Here is a 25,884-nt window from a genome sequence, read left to right as displayed (position 1 = left end):
GTCTAGTTCAGACTGCAGTATCAGCGTGAATAGTGGAAGACCAAGTTCAGGGAAGAGAAGGAAACCACAAAGATTCAGCGAAGAGGAAAGGGTTACTTGGCTGGGCACAGCAGCTCATTTTAGACATTCAGAGGTGGTTGTTTCTTTCTCTTCCTCTGCACACCTTCCCCACGAAAAAAGCTTATGGGGCAAATAAATGGAGGATGAAAGGCTGTAACTCGGAAAGAAAAGAAATTACATAAAGTGATCATTTGTAGTGCCTGTGGGGACTTCTTAATGTTTATTGGGTGTGCACCTCAGCTTAACACACTTGACCAAAACATTTCCCTGGATTCCTTATCTTTTAATAATGCCGTATAATCCTAAAGACTATTTACTATGTCTGATCCATTTGTCTACTGCAGTTCTGTAAAAACAGGATGGGAAGGCTCAGACGTCATTTTCTTCCATTAAAAGCATATTTAAAATCCTTCTCTTTTTAGGTAACAGTATGACTAAGTACATTGAGAAGCTAGAAGAGATCAAAAAAAGTGAGTAACACTATTTATGGTGTGGGGTAATGGAACCCTATAGTGGCTCTGTAAGTTGGTTATTAACAATCCTAACCATACTCTACAGGTGACTTGCATACAAAGCTATGGGAGTCAGGTGAGCATGGCAGATGCCTTGAAGGATGTGGGAAACACTGTACCATCGGGTCAGCTGCTGAGGTTGTGGTCTTTGGGTCTGAGTTCTGCCCGCCTTAAATCCCATGGGAGATAATAACGTTGGACTATGAAATAATCTCTAGTTAAGCAGTGAGAACCCCAGCTTCTAGTTTCATTGTACTGCAGTCTTTATGATCTGTATTCAAGGTACTTAATCTTTCCTATTTTCTTATTTTCTCTGTACCTGAGATAGGAGTAATAATATCTTATTTCATAGCATTCTTTTTAGTATAAATTCGACAGTATTCATGAAAGACTTAGAGGTGTGAGAAAGAGCTTATTCTTAAAGTGGTGTTATGCATTATAAATTCATTGCAGTCAGCTTTCTTTTAATTAAAAATCATATTTCATGCACATCCTTTTAAAAAACTAATCTTCGGCAAAGATATGCTTCTAGTCACTGAGTGCACTGCGCTTGCACAAAATCATAATTTTTCAATCTGTGTCCAAAACAGATGTAAAATGTACACATCATGGCCAGAATCAGAGAAGCAGGGACATCTGTTTTCTAAGATGGATTTGCTCATAGCTTCAGTAGGAGAACCCAGTGCTAGGGCAGTATTGAGCTAATGGCGGCAGAGAGGTGCTCTGACTGGTAGCAGTTCAAGACCTGGCTCTGGTAGAATATACCTTCTGGGAAGAAAATATTACAAATCCAGAATTCACCAGAACTTTTGTTTTTACATATCATTTTAATTTAAATGATAATGTACCTGTTCCTTTTGAATTGCTGCAGTATTGAGAAACCCCAGACAATAGACGTGGACTCAGGAGCAGCTCCGTGCTGAATCTCTTTTTCGCTACATTCGGCTATAACGACTGATGCTATAGACATTTGTTTTTTTAATGTGTAATGTCACAGTATCCTTTTTTTCTTATATATTTTATACTTTATACATTTATGCAATATATTTAAAATGTTATGTATCTGTAAAATATTCCACTTTACATACATACATATGTGTATATTAAATTTTTAAACTATGAAAAAAATCTTGTTTACTCACCTAAACTTTATTGTTGTCATCCTTAATTCATTCACTGTGAGCAAAATTCAACTGGCCTGCTTCTGTTCTGATTTGTAGCCTTTTTCACCTCCTAAGCATAGGTAGCCGAGTGTAAACTCACCCATCCACACCAAAATTTGTCCCATATAAAAACTGTCCCATTCCACCCAGCTTGCTGACACCCTGTTTAAAATATTCCTCATAAAAGCACAATGTGGTTTCTGGGATATATAAACTTTAAATGGAACTTATCTCCCAAAAGAAATACCTGTGGGTTAGAGTCCTTGAAAATGCGTACTTCACCTTCCCTCTTCAGAGGTTGTGGGCTTCCTTTTAGTAAGACAGGAGGTTCCACTCACCTTGTTTCACACACTTTGTGCTGATACTCCAGCTAGAATTACTTCAGGTTCTGGTTTGGGATCTACATCTTGGAAAATATTCCCTTTTCTTTTCCCATCTTCTGTTGTAGGTGTTCTTTTGGGTCAGGAGGAGAATGTTGCCTTGTTCTGTGACACCCTAAACCCATCTCTTTCCTCAGATTACCTTAGATGCCATGTCTTTCTGTGAAATCACAAACCTTGTCCTGTTACTTCCTTTGATTTGTCTTCCACTGTGAGCCCACTTCCCTTTGCTAATAACGCGATTTAACAGAACCCTGAAAACGCAGAATTCCTTTGTGATCTGAATATTCTTTCAACTCTGCCTGGGGAAAATAGACACCCTGTGTCTATTGACCATTCACAAAGCCCATTCTTGGCTTCTGGTGGTTAGATGACACTGGTTGGACCCGGTGTGAAGCGTCCTAGATAGTTAGGTCTCTGTCCTTCCAGTAACTCGAGAGAGACACACTTAGACTCCAGACTTACCGGAGAAGCAAAACTTGATGACATTTCTGAAACTAGGATTGTTTGTCTCCATTATCGAGTCCGGGAGAAGCTACAGTAGCAGAAGCTCCATTCTTAAAGCTCTGTTCGCCCTTGCAAGGACAGACTGACAGAGCTTTCCAAGTTATCCTTTTTATAAAATTTAAGACTTGCTGTAAAACGTCTAGCTTAATCTTTTATCTGAGTAATAATGTCAGAAAGTCCTCATGATGGCTGTCCTTCTAAACCAGAACCAGGTATGTAGAGTTCAGGTTCAAGTGTGCAGTGCAATTTCTAGTGCTTATGAGAGGATGCTGGAAATGCCGATCATTAGAAAACAGCAGTGCCTGTTTTCTTATTTAAGGTGATTTCTATTTAAAGAGGATTTTAATGTGTGTATTTTGTACATAGAATGTGAAGAACTAGAGTAGTATTTCCAACTATGTTAACTATACCAAAAGAATAGCAATGGATAAATGCCACAGTGCAAACTACTTTGAAAGCTATTGACTATTTTCTTTGGCTGACTTATTGCCATTTTGATTTACATAAATGACTTTGGGTGGGCAAGTTGGTGGCAACTGAGTGAAATACTGTAGTTGAGTTGCACTTTCTAAAGCTTCTGCTCAGCTTATTCGGGTCTGCATCCTGATGTGTTTTAGAAGCTACTTTGCATCTAGGTTTGTTATCTTGTATCTAGAAGAAACTGTTTTAAGAATTTCCTGGAAGAAAGATCAATTTTTAGCCAAATTGCTATCTTTAGGACATTTTAGAACAGAGAAGCTTTAGTTCCTCATCAGAAAGAGTCTTGAGGTACTTAGAGAAGGCATGTTTTTAAGATAGTATCATTTCCCAACTCTGAGCTTCAAGGTGTTTGGTAAATCATGCTCACATTATCCTCCAAAGTAGCTCTCTGGTCTGTGCTGGTTTTTTGAAAAATTCATGGGAATGATTAGTATAACCAAGTAAATAATATTAAGTACCTTTAATGCTTTCCTTGCTAGGATTCTTTGTTTATGAGACTAAAGTAATTATCCAGCTAACCTTCAGTAATTCTGAAATAATGAGGTAAGTATTTAAGGAGTCAAGGATGTCAATATATAAACTAGAAGAAGAGTGAAGAGTAGGGGTGGGCAGGAGTTCAATGCTGGAAACTCTTCAGAATTGGCAAGTCTTCAGAAAAGTTTAGGGAGGCCAGCTTTTAACATGCCTCTATGGGACAAATAATAAAGTGAGATTGGCTGTATTTCTTAAAACTGTTTAATATGTGAAGAATTATTAACACAAACAAATGAAAAAGTTTGAGTTATGTCTCAGAATTGTAAAGATAGCACTGAGTAAATATTGATGTTTTCAGTTGATTTTGCTTTTTTTTCTAATTTTGCTTTTAAAAAAACCCACAATACAAGATTTACCATTATAAATCTTTCATTATAAATTTTTCAGTGTACAGTTCACGACTGCTAAGTATATTTACTTTGTTGTACAGTAGATCTCCATAACTTTTTCCTATTGCAAAACTGCAATAAGTTGATTTTTACTGAAGTAAAGTTGAAGGAAAATTGATATAAGAGATTATCAGGACCAATCATAAGTTTGTGCCCAGTATTGTACTCCAGGAAAAAAAGGTCATCCTCCGTTTCTAGCATAATTATTCCTCAGGAATAATTATTCTCTTTCTAGGACAGAGATAAAATAGTAGGGTATAAATGTCTTACCAGCTCTTGACCTAGGGCACTTCAGCTTCTCTGGGTCTCTGTCCTCATTTGTAAAATTAAGATATTTATCCCCTGCTTGTTCTGAGAAGGACTTACAAAAATGTAGGCAATACAATGGGGTCAAAGTAGAGACAGCATAGTAAGGATAACTGTAGACCAATAAAAATAAAGGGAAGAGGTCAAATCGCTGGACCCAAAAAGGTAGCTTAGAGTTTCAGCTGGAGGCGTCTCCTGGCCAGACAAAAATGATACAACACCTGCCACATTTAATTCTGAAGCTATCATGAGGATCAAATGAGGTAATGCAAGGAAATACATGCAAATAACTGGAAAAATATACCATTTTTTGGTACATTTCTTGATGAAGTTTCTTGATGACTAGAAAGAATTAATACCTCCAAGAAAGCAAAATAAACCTGGAAAAATATTTGTCCTGTTCTGCTTTGCAGATTATAGATACAAAAAAGATGAGCTTTTCAAGAGACTGAAAGTAACAACTTTTGCCCAGCTGGTAAGTTTAATGATCTTCCATTGGAATAAAGACTATCTAATTTGTGCTACTTTCTATATTTCTAAATTCACCTCTGAGTAATGTTTGCTGAGGGTTTTCTTCTGCTTCTTTATATTTCACCTATGAGAGGGCTAATTGGTATGAAACTTTTTTCTTTGAAAAGAATTTTATACAGTAAAATATAAATTCTACTTTTTAATCATCAAATTTGTAGTTTAAGTTTTACTTTTCCTTGTCAATTTATCTTAATAATAAGAACCTAGAATTCTGGGTTCTTTATTGCTTGGACATATTTCTCTGTGGAAAGCAGGTAATATCCCATCTATGACTGTACTCTTTTTACAAGTCTTTCTGCCATGGGCTATTTTGTTACTTTAGTAAAGTCACTTTCTTCTTTCATTTGAAAATTATGGACAAAATGTCTCTGTGGCCCCCAAACAAGGGTTCCAGTGATGTGCAACTCAAGGTGGATGTTAGTCTAATGAGCTAAGTTGTGAAAAGTGATTTATTTATTTTTTAATTTGAATTCTATGTACTATTTTTTAAATGTTTATTGGAGTATAGTTGATTTATAATGTTCTGTTAGTTTCAGGTGTACAGCACAGTGAATCAGTTATTATATGTATATATATTCTTTTTCAGATTCTTTTCTCATATAAGTTATTATAGAATATTGAGTTCCCTGTGCTATACAGTAGGTCCTTGTTAATTATCTATTTTATATATAGTAGTGTGTGCATATTAATCACAATCTCCTACTTTATCACTTCCTACAACAGAAAAGTACTTTAGAAACTATGAATTGGGTGTACAACATTATAATCAATATAGCCATAATTACATTTATTTCTTCATTGAATAATTGCTAATACAATGCTGTTATCCATTTTTTAAGAAATAGCATGTTATATTGAAACTAGAATATACATGAAGGCAGTTGTAAACTCTTATTTATGTTTCTTGTCCAAAATTATCCTTTTGGTCTTTTAAGTTTATCATGTAATGTTTTAAACAAATTTTTTCTTCTGGAATAATGAAAATGTAATTACTGCCGTCAAAGTAAGAAGACCTGAGATTTAGTCTTCAACCTGGGACACTGACAGTTTCTTAAAACAGGAGATCTTTGATGTCTGATATTTCCTCGTCTTCTGTTAAAAACAGAATTGCCTCTGTTTAAAGACAAACATACACACATCTACACATTTCATTCTGTTTCCTATCAGGCCATCCAAGTTGCGTCCCTATCTGATCAAACACTGGAAGTGACAGCTGAGGAGATTCAAAGGCTAGAAGGTAATGAGAATTGAGGATTTGGGGAAAATGACAAATTGACCATTTGACTGTGGGATCCTGTGCTATTGTGTTCACAGGGACTTTGATGTATCTGTCTGTAATTAGATTGTGACTCTCTGAGAAATGCTATCTGGTGCTTTGCTAATTCTTATTTCTTTAAAAAAAAAAAAAAAGCTGTCTGGTTTACTGGTTGTAACATTTTTAGCCTTAAATGTTTTAAATGTGTTTAATATACTAATTAATTTTTTAAACAAATATTTTTACTGCTCTCTGTATAGGTACAGGCCACAGAGTTAGGTGCTATGAGAGTACAAAGATGAAAAAGACACAGCTCTTCTTACATGGAGTCATATGAATTTCTGTCGTATGAGTAACCTGTCTTTCTGTTGTTATTTTCCTCCCCAATACATGTGTGCACGTGCACACCATGGCCTTCAGGGCGTGGAATCTCAACAGATGCAAGTTAAGGGTGAGACTGTCTCAGGCTGAGGAGCAGCCTGAGCGAAGGCACGGAGAAGTCCAAGCGTGTTCGGGGAGTCACACATGGCCCAGTCTGGCTGGGGTCTGAGTGAGGGTTATGAGATAAAGCTAGCAAGATAGGCACCAGATCTCCCTTCTTAAATACCAAGTTGAAAAGAAAGCCTCTTAGGTGTACTATCATGAAAAGAATCCACAGAGCAAAGGTCTTTATTCATCCTGAAGTCCTCAGCTGTCAATGTGCGGCTGCTTGTTGAAGGGGGATGTGTTTTGTTAAGGTTGATGGAGGCCAGGAATTTGACTTCTGATTTCAAGACAAGTTTCTCAGGAAGTCTGAACACCGGGTTTGTACAACTCAACTGTCATTTCCCTGGGCTTGTTTTTGTTAGGGAGGATAAAGAGAATCTAAAAAAGACAGGAATTTATCTTTTGACGGATGCCTCTCACACTGCAGAGAAATAAGGGCTCTTTGTAATAGAGATAATTGAGTCTCCTCATTCGAGTACTCCCAGTTTTAACCTGGTTATTATAAAGTACCTGGATTTTGTCCTTTAATTCATTGTCGAGATTGCAACACCAGGACATATGGGCACATGCAATTTTCTCTTCTGAGATAAATTTGCAGAGCAAAATAGGCTCTTGTAAAGTAGGACACCATAATGTGTGAGTAATATTAGTGGTTTTAAGTGCTCTATACAGAATAATAACTCACTCAGGAATGCCTGTAGAACAGATTGTATCTGTATACACATTGGCTGTTTTTGAAGGGATAAAAAAAAAACTCCTTTTATAATATTTCTTTTTCCCTGCTTTAACATATATTTCTAGAAAATCAGAAGCCTGTTTAAAAATATATAAAAAAGAAAATTAAAATAACTGTAGACCCTATTAACATTTTGGTCTGTTTTCCCCACCCAAATCCGTACTCTTCTATATAGTTTTGTATTATGCTGTTTTCATTGAACATTTTATCATGAAAACTTTGCTAAGTCATTAAGTAGATTTCAAAAGCTCAATTTGTAAAGGCTGTGTTGTCATATAATGTCCAGCCTTTAGATATGCCATGATTTATTTAATTATTCTCCTATTGTTGGCCATTAATGTTTTTCTGATTTTTCATTTTTATGAGAGAATGTTGTAATGTAAATACATAAATTTTTGTATGGTTCTGACTTATTTCCTGAAGATAAACTGCTGCAGATGGTCAAAGGGTGGAACCATTGTAAGATGCTCAGTGCTGATTCCACATTATCTCCAGAAAGATAATATATTCCCACCAAACAAATAAGAAGACCCATTTCTCCCCATACCAGCCAGTGCTGAACAGTTCTCACTTTTGTGAATGTTTCCCAGTTTGATAGATGAAAAATGGTATATAGCAGTTTTATTTTTAATTTATCTGAAAACGAGATTGAGCCTTGGCATACATATCTGTGTTTGTTAGTCATAGATATTCCTTCTTTTGAGGGCATGTCTTTTCTTGCTTTTTCTAATAGAATGTTCATCTTTTACTTACTGATTTGTAAAATCTTTAAATGATTATGAGCTCTTTATTCATTGGAAACCAATATAGCCTTGAAAATAAATGAGAAAAACCTTTACTTGATGTTATTAAGTTAAAAGAAAAAAGTAAACAACAAACCATAGTGTAGAGCAGTATGAATAACATCTTTCTGGATATGTAAGAAGGGGGGAAATAAGTATATATAAAATATGTAGTTGTTTCATTTTTGGAAGGAGACAAATATTTAAAGGTAGTTCGCTTGGGGGAAGGGGCCTGATGGCCTGCAGTTCTGGAGTGCAAAGAAGGCTTCCTTTCCATGTTAACAGTTTTATCTTGATTGCATTTTTATTTTGTGCATACACTCTTTTTTCTACTAAAGAACTAGTTTTAAAATATTAATGAACTAAGTATATTAACCTTTTCTCACTTACGTATGTCATGGATTTTTTCCCCTAATTTGTGATTTTTAATTTTGTGTTGACTTTTGACATATTTGAGGTTTGCATTTTTTCATGATTAAATCTATTAGCCTGTTGTATTTTCATTTTAGTGCTTTAGAGTCATAAAATCCAAAATAAGAAGAGGTTATCTAAGTTTGCTTTTTTTAAAATAGTTGACAGATTGTCCCAGCACTATTTATTTAATAGTTCTCCCTTTACCTACTGGTTTTTGTGCCTTTAATATACATTAGATTTATTTATATATATATCTTCTAGGATTGTTTCTGTGTTCTTTGTAATTTTCCATTGTTCTACTGCACTGTTTTGATCCTTTACCTTTTCAATATATGTGACTTACTTGAAAAGGCAGGTTCTCCAAATTACGTATACATATATCTTTTTTCTTCTCATCTTTAAAATCCTTTTAAGCTTTTTTTTTTTTTAAAGTCCATTGGGATTTGTTTTAAGGCTGAAAATTAAATAGGAAAGGATTAACATCATTTCACTTTAATCACTAAGTCAGGAATATGCACAATATGTCACTCTCTCTTCATCCAGGTCTTCTTTAATGTCCCTAAGTAAAATTTTTATAAGACCTGTAAAGCACTTATCAGTTTTCATAGGGCCTTTACATTCTTTAATAGGTTAATTTTCTAGGAGAGTATATTTTGTAACTAGCTGTTATCATAAATGAGATGTTCTTCATGTTATTTTCTTATTGGTATATAGAAAAAATATTTTGATTGTCAGTATTTATTTATTTTATAAATAGCTTATTTTTTAATTAACCTTACAATCTAGATTAATTTTAAAATCTAACATATTTATGAATATTTTCCTTATTTTCATAGGATTCTCTTAAAGCTTCTAGGTATATCATACTCAAAATTTGATATTCTCTTTAATAACTACACTTCTTATTTCTATTTATTCTCTCATCATACTGGTTAGAACAGCAAATTCTCACACCTTTTGGTACTAGTCTTCCTCTACACTTAATTTTTGACGACCTCAAAGAGTTTTGGTTTTTGTGAATTATATCTATTAATACTTGAGATATTAAAACTTTAAATAGAATTTTAAGAATATTTATTTGCTATTTACCTTAAAAATAATAATACTAAACCCATTGCAAACCTAAATAATATATTTTTATGCAAAATAGCTGTGTCACCAAAACAAAATAATATGAAGCATAACATTGTTTCACACTCCTTGTAAGTCTTGTTAATGTCTGATTTAACAGAAGACAGCTAATATCTCATACCTTCTGCATTCAGTGTGTTGCAATATGCTCTTTGGGCTGAAGTAACCTGAAGAAACTCTGGCCTCACCCAGATCTGTAATTGAAAAAAGGAAGAACATTTTAATAGCCCTTTCATATAATATGGATTTTTTTTTTTTGACACTACATCAAAACTTGATAGCTGGTACCTTCTTAAAGGTTGGTTGTAGTGTGGAATCTGAAACCATATCAATGAACTTTTCATACTCTGTTACATTGAACCCATCAGTCTGTTTTGAACTCTGAATGTATTTTTTACTCATACATAATTTTATAACATCATTCATTGGTCATTTGGAAAATAGTGATGAGGGCTTCCCTGATATCTCAGTTGGTAAAGAATTCGCCTGCAATGCAGGAGACCCCTGTTCGATTCTTGGGTCAGGAAGATCCCCTGGAGAAGGGATAGGCTACCCACTCCAGTATTCTTGGGCTTCCCTTGTGGCTCAGCTGGTAAAAAATCCACCTGCAATGCAGGAGACCTGGGTTCAATCCCTGGGTTGGGAAGATCCCCTGGTAAGGGAAAGGCTACCCACTCTAGTATTCTAGCCTGGAGAATTCCATGGACTGTATAGTCCATGAGGTCGCAAAGAGTTGGACACGACTGAGCAACTTTCATTTTCACTACTTTCACTGAGTTAAGAGTTATCTTCCAAATGTTGGCAAATTTCACTACACAATATCAAAAAGTCACATTTATTGACCTCAACACCCATCTTATCAGAAAAGTCATTAAGATGGTAAAGAAGTCAAGCTCTTGGTGGCAAATAGTTTCCAAAATTCTATTTTTGTTTAAAATTTAATCATTGCAACAAATACCATTGGTTGTTTTCCTTGAAATGAGAAATTCATGTAGATCATCTTTTAGAAAATATATGCCAAATGCACAAGCCTAAATAGCTATAGTTTTCGTGTCAGTTTTTCTTCCACATAAAAGTGGAGTTCAAGGCAAAAGCAGCACAAATCCCACGCATACTTTCCCTTGAAACACCAATGGGATGTTGGTATGTAGCAAATTTGTTGTGTGTGGATTCCCCCATTTCATCACACAGAATATTTTAAAGGTGTGTTATTTAAGGAGGACATTTAATAAAAATTATGATTACTACTTTATCAGGGACTTTTAAAAAAATGTTACTGCCATGTTTACCCTCAGTGCAAATATCAGCATGATAAAAAAGACAAATAGATTCATGGGGTCGCAAAGAGTCAGACACGACTGAGCTACTGAACTGAACTGAACTGAACATCGTAGTATTATGAAAATAGTTTTCACCTTTCAGATCCCCTGAAAAAGGGTCTTTGGGACTCCTGGGTCCACAGACTACAGTTTGAGAATCTGTATGTTAGAACTTAGAGAACAATTTAATAATGATCATATGAGTTCCTTTTCTCCACCTACTTTCAGTGGAACTACCTAACAAGTAAATACAAATTCTGAGGTTAAATTTATTTATTTTTTCATTTGCAAATTTTAGACAATGATTCTGCAACTTCAGAGCCTGATGCTGAAATCACTGCCAAGACCAACGGAAATGGGAGCCCTGGGGAGCAGTCGCCAAGCCCCGTACAGTTCATCAACAGCGAGGGAGCCGGGGACTTTAGCCGCTCGACTCTTCAGAGGTGCTCTTATCAGATTCATGTTTTCACTGCATTTTACCTTCATTAATCTATGTACCATGTCAGTGACTTAATTACCTTAGAAACAGGTTGGTGTCGTGAAATCCCACATTTTCATCCCAGCCATTTGATTTTCTCTATATATAAATGCCACCTCCTGAATCTTTTCACAGCATTCTTAGTTAATGCAAGCATATATTGATAGGAGAGCATTAATTTTCACTCCTCAACCCCTTTCTTCTGAGCTTTCATATATGCAAGTTTGCTATTAGGACTCAGTTTTACAACCACTGTCTTTTGACTCAGAGAGTATGATTTCCCCCCCTCTCCTTTTCTGTCTGCTGCAGCTTATAATTACCCTGTCTAGAATCAGAAGAAAAATAGAGTGCCACACATAGTGCTCTGATATTAAATAGGTGCAAAGGAGAGTGAAAGCAGCCTTGATGTCAACTCTCAAATGCACGTGGCAGTTTCACGATGCAGTACTTCCTCACCTATATTCACTGTTGGTTATAAGATGGTACTAATTTTCTGCACATATCCATCCCTTCTACTGGTAAAACAGTTCAACCAGACAGGCTAGTTCTACTGGAGACAGTATTGCTATTGTCAATTGCACTACTATTATTTTCATAACTACTTCTGTTCCAGGAACTCTAAAATCGCATTCAAAACAAGATAGACGAACAAGGCTTCCATGAGGATGTAGTTTCATATGACATAGTTTTTTTCTTCTTTGGTTCAATAAAATATGCACCATATGGCATATAGTTGTAGCTTTTCTTTGGATTTAAAGGCAGAATTTGACTTGCTGTGATGGGAGAGGAACTATTGCTACAGACTAACCAACCTGTGGTTTGGCATGTGTGCCTTCATATTACCAGAAAAGTGATCATCTTCTTATCCCAATGCAGATATTTCACTGCTTGCCATTTTGCTCATAACACATGTTTTCTCCGACTCATGTTTATGCCACATTTTGCCCATATTAACCTGGCAAGCAGTTTTGGTAATTCTGTGACTTCAGAAACGGGTCAGAAACAGACCTTCTCATTTTAATCGCAGTTTTCCCACCATCTTATCATATGCCACAGAATCTAAAAGCCTCTTCAACCTCAACGTCGTAAGCTACAAAAATTTAAGTGACTACAGATAACTATTAAAGACATTGAGTATAAGACATACTGGATAAGTCACAGTCTATGAAATATATTAAAACACCATTGTTACTTTATGTTATATATAATATACATAGAAACGTCTTCAGTTTTCCTGTCCTGTCAACCTTATTCTTTCCTTTTGCTCTGCTTTCTTACACTCATCAAGATTCCATTGGATTAACTGTTCACCTCTTTCTTTCTCTGAATGCTGCCCTTGTTGCTGGAGGCAGCATGTGCCCTACAGTTTCTACCCCCTCTGCCATGCTAATGACCTAACATGAACTCTCTGAAGGTGAGTATGGACAGTGGATCCCTTCCTTGGTGTCCAGGGTGATAGAATAAGGATCCATCCATAGTACCTTGCATTCAGAGACAGAACTGAGACACCATATCCATTTTCCTTTTTCTTTGAAGTGTTTTTTGAAAAGACATTGAGCACTCTTGTCGCCATTCTGAAGAAACGCATTTGACCTTTAAGCCACCCACCCCTGACTAGTGTCTGCCGACCTACTTTTGCACTTGCAGCGTCATCAGTGGTGTTGGGGAACTGGATCTAGACAAAGGGCTTGTGAAGAAAACAGAGCCCAATACCAAAGACAAACCTTATCCCGACTGCCCTTTCCTGCTGCTAGATGTACGAGATAGAGACTCTTACCAGCAGTGCCACATTGTTGGAGGTAAGAGAGAAAGGCTGTTCAGTGTCTCACTCCCAAGAACAGAGCCCGGTCCTGAGCCCAGGCAGGCTCGACCCACACCCCGTGGTCAGCACAGTGCTAGCCAGATGGGTTCTGGGAACCTGTGAGTTGGCTCCACTGCATGTTCTAAGAGAGGCTGGGGAAATTCTCAGAGGGATCAGGGGCCCAGGGCTAAATGTCAGAAACAGTGAAGCAGTGCTTCCTGTCGTTCACTGTGTCCTGTTCTCTTCTCTTTCACAGAAGTATTTAGGTTTATCACTAGTGAGTTTGAAAATATGTTTAACTCTTAGATGTTAAACCAGCTAGGGATTGGGGCCAAGTTGTACTGAGAACTACAAACTTCCTAAGCTTTTTCTTCTCTTTGCAGCTTACAGTTACCCAATTGCAACTCTGTCTAGAACAATGAACCCTTACTCAAATGATATTCTTGAGTATGTATCCTTTGTTGCACTTTAAGGAGTTGGGTGGTATAAGGATTGTAAGAATCAAATTGACTGATATTAATTAGCTAACTTAGCATATTTTAGAATTTGGATCCTTAGCTACTGCTGAGGCTGCTTTCTAGTCCGTCCTGCAGTTGGACAAGAAACGTTAGATTAACATTAGGATCTATTGACACTTAGTCCTAAGACATTTTTTCCCCCAGAAAGCTTTTTTTTTTTCTTCCATTTTCCCCAAGTAAAATATAAGGAGTGAATTTTTTCCTTCTATTTTAATTTTTTTCTTCTTAAAATTTTCATTTACTTTGCTCATAAAAATTGTACAAATAGAAAATTTAAATACTGAAATATATAAAAAAGAAAATTGAAGTCCCCGATAACCACACAACTGAATAACAAACTCTTACGGTATCTTTTGTGTATTTTATTCCAGGCGGTCTTCTATGTAGTCTTTAACAAAGTGAAAGTCATACTTACATATATAATTTAGTGTTTAGTTGCTTCCCCCACTTCCTATTATAGTGAATTTCCCCACACTAACACAAGCTCTTTATAAACTCTGTTTTTGATGCAGTAAAATATCTCATCTTTAGATTTACTATAGTTTACTAAATCATTCCTCTCTGGAGGACTGGACTTTTAGGTGATTCCCGCTTTTTTACTGTTCTAACTAAGGCTGCAGTGGACACATTGGGCACAAAAGTTTTTATGTTTCCTCATCTATAAATGGAGGTTATAATAATTGCTCTCCAGGACTGTACAGCTGAAAGGGCCAAAGAGTATACAGTATGTAACTAGTGCCGTCTTGGAGAGATATATATATATATACACACACACAAGGAAAGGATACCAGCTTGTGCTGGTTTTCAGCACAGGAAAAAAAATCCAGGATGCCCTGAAGAGGGGTCATCCCGTGCTCCCTGAACTCAAGATAGGCAAACCTTGACTGCTTTCCTTCCTTCGGCATTTCTGTATAGTCTAGGAGCATTAGCTCAGTGTGGTCAAACCTTAACTCATGTGACTGTTAGAAAAATGCCCATGGCAAGATCATCATCCTGTATGACGACGACGAGAGGCTGGCCAGCCAGGCGGCCACCACCATGTGTGAGAGGGGATTTGAGAACCTCTTCATGCTTTCCGGAGGTGAGGGGCTATGTTCTGCTTAGGACTTAAAAGGCAGATACTTGGACTCACACTCCTTCAGCTTCACTCCTAGAGCTTCCCCCCTCCCCTCCCCTGCAGAGCTCAGAATTCAGTATTTTGGAAAGAGAAAAAAACATGCTGGCGGAAGGGAGTCAGGATATGTGAAACTTCCCTTAGCTCAATCAGCACATGTTTCTAATTCCTGAAAGAATGATGTTGCTTTATGGTTCTGTAAGAAAGCCTTAGTGCTGAAGACTTGAGCAAAGCAATTTATGGTGGAATTCTCAGAATCCCACATAACAACGGACATTTTCTGGTGTAATTTACTTAATGGTGAAGCAATTAAGAAAGATTTCCCGTCCTTGTGTTGAGGAGACACGTGGGCTCCTTTCCAGGTTTGCCTTGGCCTCACCATGCTAACAGTGCTTTTTCTGATGATCTTCCATACCTAGGTCTAAAAGTCTTAGCTCAGAAATTCCCAGAAGGACTGATTACAGGTTCCCTGCCAGCATCTTGCCAGCAGGCCCTTCCTCCTGGTTCTGCCCGGAAACGATCCAGTCCCAAAGTGCCGCCCCTACCAGCTGAGAATAAATGGAGATTTACCCCGGAAGACCTAAAGAAGATAGAATATTACCTGGAAGAGGACCAGGGTCCTGCAGACAATCCTAGTAAGATATTTTGACCTTTGGAAATAATGTTTCTGTAGAACTTGAGATTTACAGCTTTGAACATCAACCTCATTATATGAGAAGCTTGATCTCTTATATTCAGATTCTTAAAATATTTGCAGGGGGGGAGGGAAATATGCAGGTGCTCTGTGAGGAGAGGGAAAATGAGTGAGTGGAGGTGTTCCCAGGTGATGGCAAGAATTAGGCATTGCACACAGACAACTGAAAGAGAAGTTTTCAGTCAAATAAAGTGGGTATCTTAGGCGGAGTTGAGAGGCAAACCTAAAGCATTCAGATTCCTTCTTGGAATACAAAGCATTCCATCTTTCCCCTCATTATTACCATTGTTGTTTAGTCGCTAAGTCGTGTCTGACTCTTTTGCCTTCCCAGGGACTGTAGCCTGACAGGCTCCTCTGTCCATGGGATTTTCCAAGCAAGAATACTGGAGTGGGTTGCCATTCCCTTCTCCAAGAAGGTCTTTCCAACCCAGGGATTGAACCCAGGTCTCCACATTGGCCAGTGGATTCTTTACCACTGAGCCACCAGGGAAGCCCTCGATTCCTTCTTGGAAAACTTTGCTTCCTTCTGCTGCTGCTTCTTACACTTCCAGCCTTTCGTTTGGCCCAGTGCTTTCTCTTTCTCCTGTAGTCGTTCCTGTTCCCTTCTCTACTGACGAAAGGCGAGGTTGGTTGGGATGATGGAGAGAAAGGAAAGAAGAACAATCTGGGTTTCCTTTCATCCCTACCCTCTTCCCCACCTTCTAATTGATCTCAAGGCTCAAGAGTAGGTTTTAACCTAAAGTAGATGCTGAATAGAACTTCATTAGCTTGAAAGTGGTTTGTAGCGTAAGACTTCATTAGTTTAAAAGTATACTTGGCAGATTGTCTCTGCAATCATTTTTGCAGCTCTGCTCCCTGCTTTCTTGCTTCCTCCAGGCCGGCTGAGCCAACCTAACACTTCTGGAAGAGATGCCAAGGTTCCAGGCACCCGCAGCGGTCAGAACCTGCCTGCCGGGGGCCCTGCCAGCCACCAGAATCCCCGCTCACTGGGCAGTGGCCACCTGCAAGGCAAACCCTGGAAGTAAAAGACTTTGTCTGCCTTAGTCAAATAAATGTTTTCTCTCCTTTTGGAGCCCCGAGCAGCCCCCAAGTTGGTCATTTCAGAAACTGCTGCAAAGACCTCAGCATGTGTGTCAGGCCCTTTTCCTGTCTCCAGCTCCTTTCCCACATCCAACTTGGGAAGAATTTTTACAAAAACCAGAGGCATGACAGGCTCTAGTGTCCTCCCTGTTGTTTACAGGATATTTAAGTCTCTGAAACTGAGTAGCAAAAAACAGTCTTAATTTTTTTAGGCTTTCATTTTTTAAAAAATAAGGTCGAGTTTGTTTTGGTCTGTATCCTGCATTGTTTTGTAACTACTTCAGGCACATCTGTGTGTCCTTCCCAGCCAGTTCTTTTTCACTCAGTGTTCTTGGTTTCACGAAGGTTCTCTAGGTAGGCTTTGCAGCCTGAGAAGCTGCCCCTGGGGGTGCGGATGATTCATAGCCGCCACCAGGGTCCCCATCAGGTGTGGACCCGCTTGGCTGAGGAGCTTTTTGCCCAGCACCCACCCGATACAGGTTCTGTCTTGAGTTTGGAAGCCGATACCTATAAGCATGACTCAGTTAAGATTTAGTAGCCGCTCTCATGTGTGTGCAAAGCTCCCCCTCACAAGATGTTCTGGGGCCAGCACAGGTGATGCTGTGTGCTCAGCCACCCTCATGGGAAAGCCCTATCCACAGTACAGGGCTGGGTTGAAAGCCATTCATTGAAGCCCCCTGGAGTCGCCCCTCATTTTTGGTTGGCGTATTAGTTGTAAATTTCCATTATCCAGCTCAGGCATATCCATATTAGATGGGTAGAAATCATGGCCCCTTGAAAACACTGGCTTTGGTTGGGTCACTACCAGCACACAAGGTGAGGACGCCTCCACAGCCCTTTGTCAGAGCTGGCAACCCCTTAAATCCTTGCTTAAAAATACAGTATTAGTCTAATTGAGTAATTAGTGCAATTTCCTGCTTACTTTTCATTCTCATGACTGAGCTGTGATTAGGAGGTTGTGATTATAGATTCTTGTTTGGCCAGAATTTTGAATCGGCATTAATTGAATTGCTAGATGACTGACATTCATTCCATTTAATTGGGGGAACAAAAGACCTCAGGTAAGGATGAGGAACTCTGAAATCATCAGGAAAAGGAAAAAGAGGCTTGTTAATTTTTATGGTTTGTGATCTGTAGTTGTGATAAGGGACTGAGGAATAAATTGTGCTCTTTGTCATGGCAACCAGCCTCTGAAAAGCCAGCTGAAAATTGCCTATCCTTAGGTGGTTATTGCTGCTGGGTAAGATTTGTCTTAACAGGACTATTTTTCTCACCACCAAAAAAAAGGTATCACAGTATTTCCAGCATGGAAAGCTGTATTTGTAGGAAAATAAAGGTAATAAATATCTTATAGAGACATATGGAAAAATAACTTTCAGATTCAGCCCAGTTCTATTTTAATGTGTTTATTCTTCTCTACTTGATTTCCAAAGTGCAACATTTTCCGATGCTTTAGAAATCAAACAAACCAGGAACATTGTTCAGATGTCAAGCCGTGCCCAATTTTCCATAAGATTCAAGAATCTTGTATAAAATTCAGCCAACGTACACAAAGCTTTAATGAGGAGCCTGTCATGTTTCCCCATAAATTTATTGCCTGAGAACTAAGTGCAGCCTTTTGCTAATGCCAAAATGCTCTGGCTTTTTATTTTCTTTACAGCATAGATTTTTTTAAATGCAGATTTTTCCACATTCAACTTTCCCCTAGCGTGGACAAGATTTTCAGCCATTTTGGACACATATACATTTTTAAGAAAAAAATTTTTTTTTCCCTGTGACAGAGTTCTGTTTATTCCATTTTCAAGTTGACTAGCCAGGAGTCTAGATTTCCCCCACTGGATTCAGTTTTACCAGTAAGTGGTAGCCCCTTTTGCTCCTGTTCTGCATTCCCATCACCACACAACACCAGAGTGTTTGAAATGACTGTGTATGTGCGCACAGCCAGCGTAGCCAAATCTATTAGAATTGCTGTGCATTTACTGGAGGGATCTGGCAGGTTGGCTATATTGATGTGTGTTTCTCCATAGTGCTTTGCCTGTTGGTAAGGGTTTTAAATAACTACTCCTCAAAGACCTGTTCTCATTCTGTACTCTGTGTGTGAAATGTCACTCGCAGACAGTTTTTACATGCTCACGGTATTGCTCTGAATGTTCTACATTACTAGTTTCTTCATTAGATTAACTGACATGTATTATTTAAGTGATCTGTGATACTCTGTGCAATTATGAATGTTGACGATTAAAATACATAGTTGCTAATTTGTTGTTGCTATTAATATGCTGAAGGCTGCCAACTTCGCTGTCCCTCTCTGTTGAGATGATCTGCGGGGTGTCACATGAGACTGGGGTGATTGGAAAGTGTACTTCTTTTTGCTGTATCTCCCAGGAACGCAGATTTTCTTTGTATAAATGAATCAGGAAGTCATTCCAGTTAGGGCAGGAGACCTTAGCTCTCTAGTCAGAAGGTCTGGGTTTCTCTCCATGCCCGGCAGGGACTGATGGCCACCTTAAACACAATACCATGGGACTCTCGTCAGTGTTGCAGAGGCTGGCGAGCTGCTCTTGCCTGGAAACTTAGGACCCCCTGGATGGAAAATGCTTCCTCGAGGTACAACTACTCCTCTCTCTGAACGACAGTGATGGTCAAAGTCTAACTAATACGTTCAGTACTCTAAACGGATGTGTATTTAAGAAAGAAAGGAGGGGAGGAAGGAGGGAAGCATGAAAGCAAGAAGTGGAGAGGGAGGAAAAGGCAACATTACTCATTGGAGAACAAAAAGAACATCGCGGGCTGTCATGTCAGGGTTAGTCTACTGAAAGACACAGAATGATTTAAATGGCCTAAAAGTAGTTTTATTTTTCGCCTTTAGTAGAAAGTCAGAACTAGCACAATCATATTGGACGAGGGTGTGAGTCAGAGTTAAGAGAGAACAAATAGTGTTCATTAGTTGCTGAGGGATTTTTCCCGTGGCGCTATTGAGATTATACAAAAATTCATAAGACTTTAGGCTACTCACCAAGAACACAGAAGAAAACAAAACCTTCTTTTCTCTAATTCCCTTGTGGAATATAAGTGAAATCAGAGTCCTGGGCTAGAAAGAAATATGTAGGCAATTTTTCTTGTGTTGGTTTTGGTTTCTGTCATGTTATATATTCGCTGTAGATTCTGTCTTTTATGTTCTCTGACTTTTTTAGGGGGGATAATTAATTTCTGTCCACCTGGATTTAAATCCATGACTCCCTTCCTGTTCTATCCTGAAGATAATCATTAAGAACCTTTCTTCCTCCAGTTCTAAAATGCTCCCAGGATCTATAATGTGCTTTTATTTTTTCACAGTTCTTTCAAAGTTGTAACTCCCATAATACTCTCCTTTTTCTTTTTTCAAGAAACATCAGAAATGTGTATTTTACATCAGCTTATGTGAACATGATGCTATGCTTATCTTCTATTCAATTATTTTTTTGATTAAAATTAATATGTTTTTCCTATAAAAACAATAAATAGGACACATTGTGCTTCCCAAGTGTTCAAAATACATTTGGGTAGTAGTACTTTCCTAAAATTGCAGTAATTATTGAAATTGCTATTGCCATGTCCTTAAACTGGCATGCAGGTCAGTTATAGCATGAAATGTGTAATGGTGGCAATTTGTCAGCACTGGATCCTGACAGAACGGGATTCAGTGCATGATTTTATGTGTTTACAGAACTCTACTGCCTCCTTCCCCCGCCACCCCATCCCCTTACAGTCTCACTCTCTGATGCTGATCCTCTTTGTTCCGAATGCAGACTCAGATTCTCTTCACATGCATAACATCCTGAGGCACCTGGTGAAATGTATGGCAACAGAGGTCACTTCACTACGGACTGATTGACTACATTTTTAAAAATTATTTTGACTATAAGCTCCTAGAAGGTAAAAATCACCAACTACGTGACAGTGACCCTTAATAAGAGTATGTGAATAAATGACCTAAAGAAATCCATCCAGACTGAAGTCTGAGATGTAAAGCCCACTGTTTCAGCCACTCAGCCCTGGTCTGCCATTCTGGAGACCTGGAAAGTTTGTTATCCCTTGTTCCCTTGGACGTCCTACTTTCGTAGGCAAGGCATTCATAGCCCTGAGAATTTTAGATTACCCTCTGCAGGAGGTGCCCGGGAAGCTGTGAGGACCTTTATTGTTACCCTGGCTGTCTACAGTCTGCCTGTTTCCATGGTCCCCTCAGGCTCAGCATAGCCTTCAGAATTCATCAGCTGTGGGTTATACATTATCTCCCCATCTGAGAACAGGTTTTACTTTCTCTTTTGTTTCAAATCTTAAAGATTTCCAGGTATTAATGCTTGTAAACATTTATGGGGTGCCTACTATGTGTTAGGTAGTATTCTTAGAGTCTTCATTTTATGTTTTGACTCATTTGACCATCCCAACATCCCTACAAGGTAGGCGCCCCCATTTTTAGGTGAAGAGACTGAGGGTCGAGTGGAAATTAAGCAACTTGCCCTTGAGTCACTGAGCTGGAAGGTTGAGAAAACCGCTCTGCTCTGGGCTTCCCCCTCTGGGTGGGCCCAGCACGCTCTCTCTGGCCATACCTCCGGTTCACCAACAAAAATGTAACATCCCCTTGGCTGTCGGCCTCCCTTCCTTCCCCGTTACCCGAGATTCCACTGAAAGCCTTCCTCCTCTACCTACACGAAGGGCAATGGGAGTTCAGGGACAGAAGCATCTGCTTCTGGGACCATGAATTTCCCCATTCCACCGTTGTCTGTGTCTGGTGACCTATCTTGAAGACAGGTGCCCCAGGGTTTCTGAGATTTGTTTTGGTTCTCAGCGTGTCCCTAATGAGGTATCACTTAGGGAAGGGGAGTTACAAGCTTCTCAACAGATTGTAGGGGGAAAGTAGGCCGTTTTCCTGATGGTTGAACTCTCCAATAAAACTATATTGATATGATTTGTGTCCGATCTTCTCTTTCCTTTGTGGCTATGTTTCTGATGTAGGCTGAAACATAAATTGTGTGAATTGGCTCATGGTCACAGGCCTAGGCTTCATGGGAGGAAAAAGCAGCAAACCTCTGCGCCTCTGTCCGTGTGTGAGCAGAGCTCTCATTCCACTGCACTCCTCTAAAAATGTAGCTGAACACACCACTGTGGTTAAACAGAAGACTTAACTTTCTTCTTTTAGTTTGGCAGTAAACATTTGGCCACTTTGTCTCTGGGGTTGGTAGATGATGCTCACAGTTTGAGTTGCCAAATGGATCCTGAAAGCTTTGGAGAGAATTCATTACCCTTTGACAGTTTTGTTTTGTTTTTTCAGATTTGACGGGTGTTCTGTGCTTCTTTCTCAGTGCTCTTCCTTCATCTGGCCAGTTTGAATGTTTTGGTTGGTCATATCAGTTTCCTGTAAGGAGCATCTGGGTCTCAGTGTGTTCACAGAATGATGTTTCTGACCCTAGAGTCCTTAGAGCAAGGATCCGTCTGCATCTTCAAATCCACCTAGTCCCACATGTCCTTGCAAAACAATCGCTGAGATGATGAACAGCCCTGCACTGGATGAGGAACTGGTGAGGTCATATCTGGATTGTTTTCAGTGACATTTCAATTTTAACTTCAGGCCAAAGCTAGACATACATATCTTAGTGTTAATTCAAAAGACCACCCAAAGGATTCTTATGGACCACCAATGGCTTCACAGGCCACACTGAGAACCATAGATAAGGATCGAAGAATGGAATAAATGAGTTCATTTTAAAATAAAGATTTTTGAAAAGTCCTGGAGAATAGGCATTAGCCTAATCAATTCCCCAGATTGCTGCAGGAACTGAATGTGAGCAGCAAGTGCTCCTGGGATTTGTCATCTGCACTACCCCTGGCCCCAACAAGGAGATGTTGGTACCCTGCCCTTCGTAGGGCACTTACTTCCAGCTCTATCTGGAATATAAACTTTTCCAGAAGTAAGACAATTACCTTGTTCAGGGCGACAGCAGAAGAAATGAGTTTAGACAAATTATGAAAAAGAATCTGGGCACAAATTAAGACGATCATTTAGAGTTTAATTTGATAATAAGTTGATATTAGATAACGTTACCCACAGGTGATCTGGTGTGTTTGTAGTAGCTTCTTTCATTGCAAGAAACTCAGAAAAGTGTAAAGAGGAAAAACTATCAACCAGGGTAACCACAATTATTATTATTGGAGAATATCTCCTTCCAGGCATAGTGGGTATATGTTTTTCCAAACAAAAATGAGATTCATACTCCATATACTATATTATAGCCTGATTTTTAAAAAACTTTGTGGAAATACAAATCATATGCCATAAAATTCACCCATTTGAAGGATACAGTTCAGTGGAGTTTAGTAAATTTACAGGGTTGAGCAAGCATTACCACAATCCTGTTTTAGAATATTTCCATCATGTGACCAGCTTCTTTCACTCAGTATATTGTGACCATTTTTCCATATCAATCACAGACTATAACGGCTTCCCAATATTCCATTTTGTAAACATGTAATATCCATATTAATACTGGTATCTATCTAGGTTCTTTTCTATTTTATTTAAGTTTTTATTATTGCAATGTATACCTGTGTTTATTTGAACTTCTCAGATAATTTTTATAAAATGAATTCCTCCAAGTGGACTTACTGAGTCAAAGCAGCAATATGCTGAAATGTTTTATTTATATCACCAAGTTCCCCCTGGGTAGGTGGTATAAATCTATCCTCCCACCAGCAGTATATGACAGGTCTTATTTCTTCATACTCTTGATAATACTGAATTGTCACTGTTTTTATTCTTTATCTGATGGGGAAAAAATAATATATTTTTCTTTAATGTACAAAAAAATTTGCCCAGAGAATCAGTATCTTTCATTTATCAACTTTTTGTATTTCTTCTTTGGGGAAGGAATCTTCTATTTTTCTTTTGAAATGTTGTCTTTTTTTTTTTTAGCTCCTTTTACTTATAAAGGCTCTTTTCTTCTCAGGGTTATTAATAATTTTTCATATATGTGGTATTAGTTTCTAAATTTATCATTTCTCTTTTAGCATTGTTTAATTTAGAAAATAAAAACTTTTAATCCATAGATTTATAAAAATATGTATCTGCAAAGTATAAAGTTAAAATTTTTTTAAATTAATTTCCATGTCTCCATTTGAGAAGCATTAAGTGCATGATGCGTGTCGTGTACTTGGCCAGTCATTAGAAACCAGTGTTGAGCAAAACAGCACAGTTCCTGGCCTCGTGGCATTTTCATTCTGGTGCTGCGCTTCTTGTCTTTTCAGCTTTCTTAATACTTTTACTTGTTCAGAGCATTACTTTCTAAACTGCAGCTCAGGGAAATTCAAAATAACTTGCAAGCCTACACAATACAGACTATAAAAATGAAAAGTTTTCTAGTAAATGTGGAGAACATTTGTTCAACAAATATTTATTGGGTATCTGTATGTCAAGTACTTCTGAGGGTTTTGCAGATTGAATACCAAACCAAGTGGCCTCTGCTATCAGGGAATACAGTTTATTTTAGATTAAGCAATTCCACCATTGATCCCTAAGTAATCCAGTTTTAATAAGAGGATACACTATCTTGCTAACTTAATATTTTTATTCATTTATCAGTCTGTATTAAGCAGTAAGATCAGGTTTTTTTTTTTCTTGTCCAATTTTTTTTGTTGTTGTTGAGCCATCACAGTGGGTTTCAGCTTATCTACATAAATTGAAGGGAAATGCTTCCCAAAAGATAACCTGAAGGAAAGGTTATAAAATCTTTAGATCATCTTTCTGTAAAGGCTGATTTACACTTTCACCTTGCCTCATAAACTTATATATGTGTAAGTTTATGTGTACTATATGTGTAGTCAGCCTCATCCTTTTTATTTCTCAGCATGTTTGGTAGCAAAAACATATTAAAATAAAAAATGAATGGTGTATAATATATAAAAATTTTTAATCCCTATTTTGCATACCTGAAACATATATATATTGTAAATCAACTATACCTCAATGTTAGGATATCAAAGATTATTTTAAAAACTCCAAGATGAAAATTCCCTAATGGGCCCTTAAAAAAAGCATTTGAACTTCAGGCTACTGTATGTGAAAAAGACACAAATTTTTAAGTCACTGGAGTTGGAAGCATTGTGGTACTTTGTCTGGCTCATACAGGGAAAGGCTGCCATCCTTACCCCAGCTCCCCTGTTTGGGGAGCTACCGAGCCATCTCCCTACCCCAACTTCCCAGTAACTTCTTCGGACTGACTACCTACTCAACAGTCACACCTTAAGAGATCTGGAAGAAATGAATATAGATTCTTGCTTTGAAAAAAATGTTGAGATATATGCTACATGTTTGTGGTGCTAGCCACTAGGGTGATATCACAGACACTAGAATCACCAAGCCAAAGGAGGGAAGCCAGATTCTAGGAGCTGAGGAGGTGATGTATCAAGAGGAGAGTCTTCCGTTTGAGAAATTTTGCAAATGGTAAGGAGCGGCAGTAGGTGGGAGAGGAGAGGGGGCGCAGACAGTGTACTAGGAGATGCTAGAAAGCGTGTGGCCATGAGAAGTAAACTACTTCTGTCTCTAAAGGCAAAGTCTTTGCGATAAACTTCAATTAATAAAAATGCCTGGGATTGGTGTTTGTTCTTTATCTTTAAATGATTCCGTTTAATGCAATTGTTTTATTCCAATTTAGTTCAGGAGTGGGAGACCATATTTTGCTGTATAGAAAGCTTTGCCTGACTGTGACATCCATCTGGGAAAGCAGTGACCACCAGGATTATTCTATTTCATACTCAGGGTTATTGCTTTTGTAGATGAATGGATCCAACTAGCTAGACTATTGTACAAGCTGAATTCCTTACCACGGCAGGGTGCTGGGCATTTGGTTAGCAGCTGTGGCTGCTGCTTGCTCCTAAGGTATGAACAAATCACCCCACTGACGAGCTGAGCTCAGGGTGGTCTCATTAAAACAGATGCCACTTGGATACAACTTCACAGGACCTTGGAATGCAGGGAAGTTTAAGGGTCATCTAGTCCAGCCACCCACACATTTCCACTGCGATCTGCAGGAACTAAATGACTTCTGCCCCAGCTTGAAAAGGCAGGCATGCCACCTGCACCCCCACACGAGAGTCCACTCTGTTCCATGTACTCTCAGACTTTATTCAGTTGATTGGGTGGGGCTGAAGAGGAGGAGGAAGAGAGTGCTGAAGGGCTGGG

At 38.3% G+C, this 25,884-nt stretch overlaps 1 protein-coding gene across 1 annotated transcript in view; it reads left to right on the top strand.

Annotated features, from left to right (window-relative positions):
- Nucleotides 1–16,615, top strand: part of CEP41 (centrosomal protein 41) — a 45,778-nt gene extending 29,163 nt beyond the window's left edge. Inside the window, exons 3-11 of the mRNA XM_052638996.1 lie at nt 483–530; nt 4,745–4,806; nt 6,030–6,099; nt 11,284–11,428; nt 13,111–13,262; nt 13,648–13,715; nt 14,749–14,863; nt 15,316–15,531; nt 16,467–16,615. Of these exons, the coding sequence (XP_052494956.1) occupies nt 483–530; nt 4,745–4,806; nt 6,030–6,099; nt 11,284–11,428; nt 13,111–13,262; nt 13,648–13,715; nt 14,749–14,863; nt 15,316–15,531; nt 16,467–16,615 (1,025 nt within the window). The remainder of the gene's footprint in view (nt 1–482; nt 531–4,744; nt 4,807–6,029; nt 6,100–11,283; nt 11,429–13,110; nt 13,263–13,647; nt 13,716–14,748; nt 14,864–15,315; nt 15,532–16,466) is intronic.
- The last annotated feature ends 9,269 nt before the right edge of the window (nt 16,616–25,884 follow it).

The sequence above is a fragment of the Budorcas taxicolor genome, chromosome 4, assembly GCF_023091745.1.
Source record: "Budorcas taxicolor isolate Tak-1 chromosome 4, Takin1.1, whole genome shotgun sequence".
Taxonomy (NCBI): domain Eukaryota; kingdom Metazoa; phylum Chordata; class Mammalia; order Artiodactyla; family Bovidae; genus Budorcas; species Budorcas taxicolor.
This window is presented reverse-complemented; position numbering and strand designations above follow the sequence as displayed.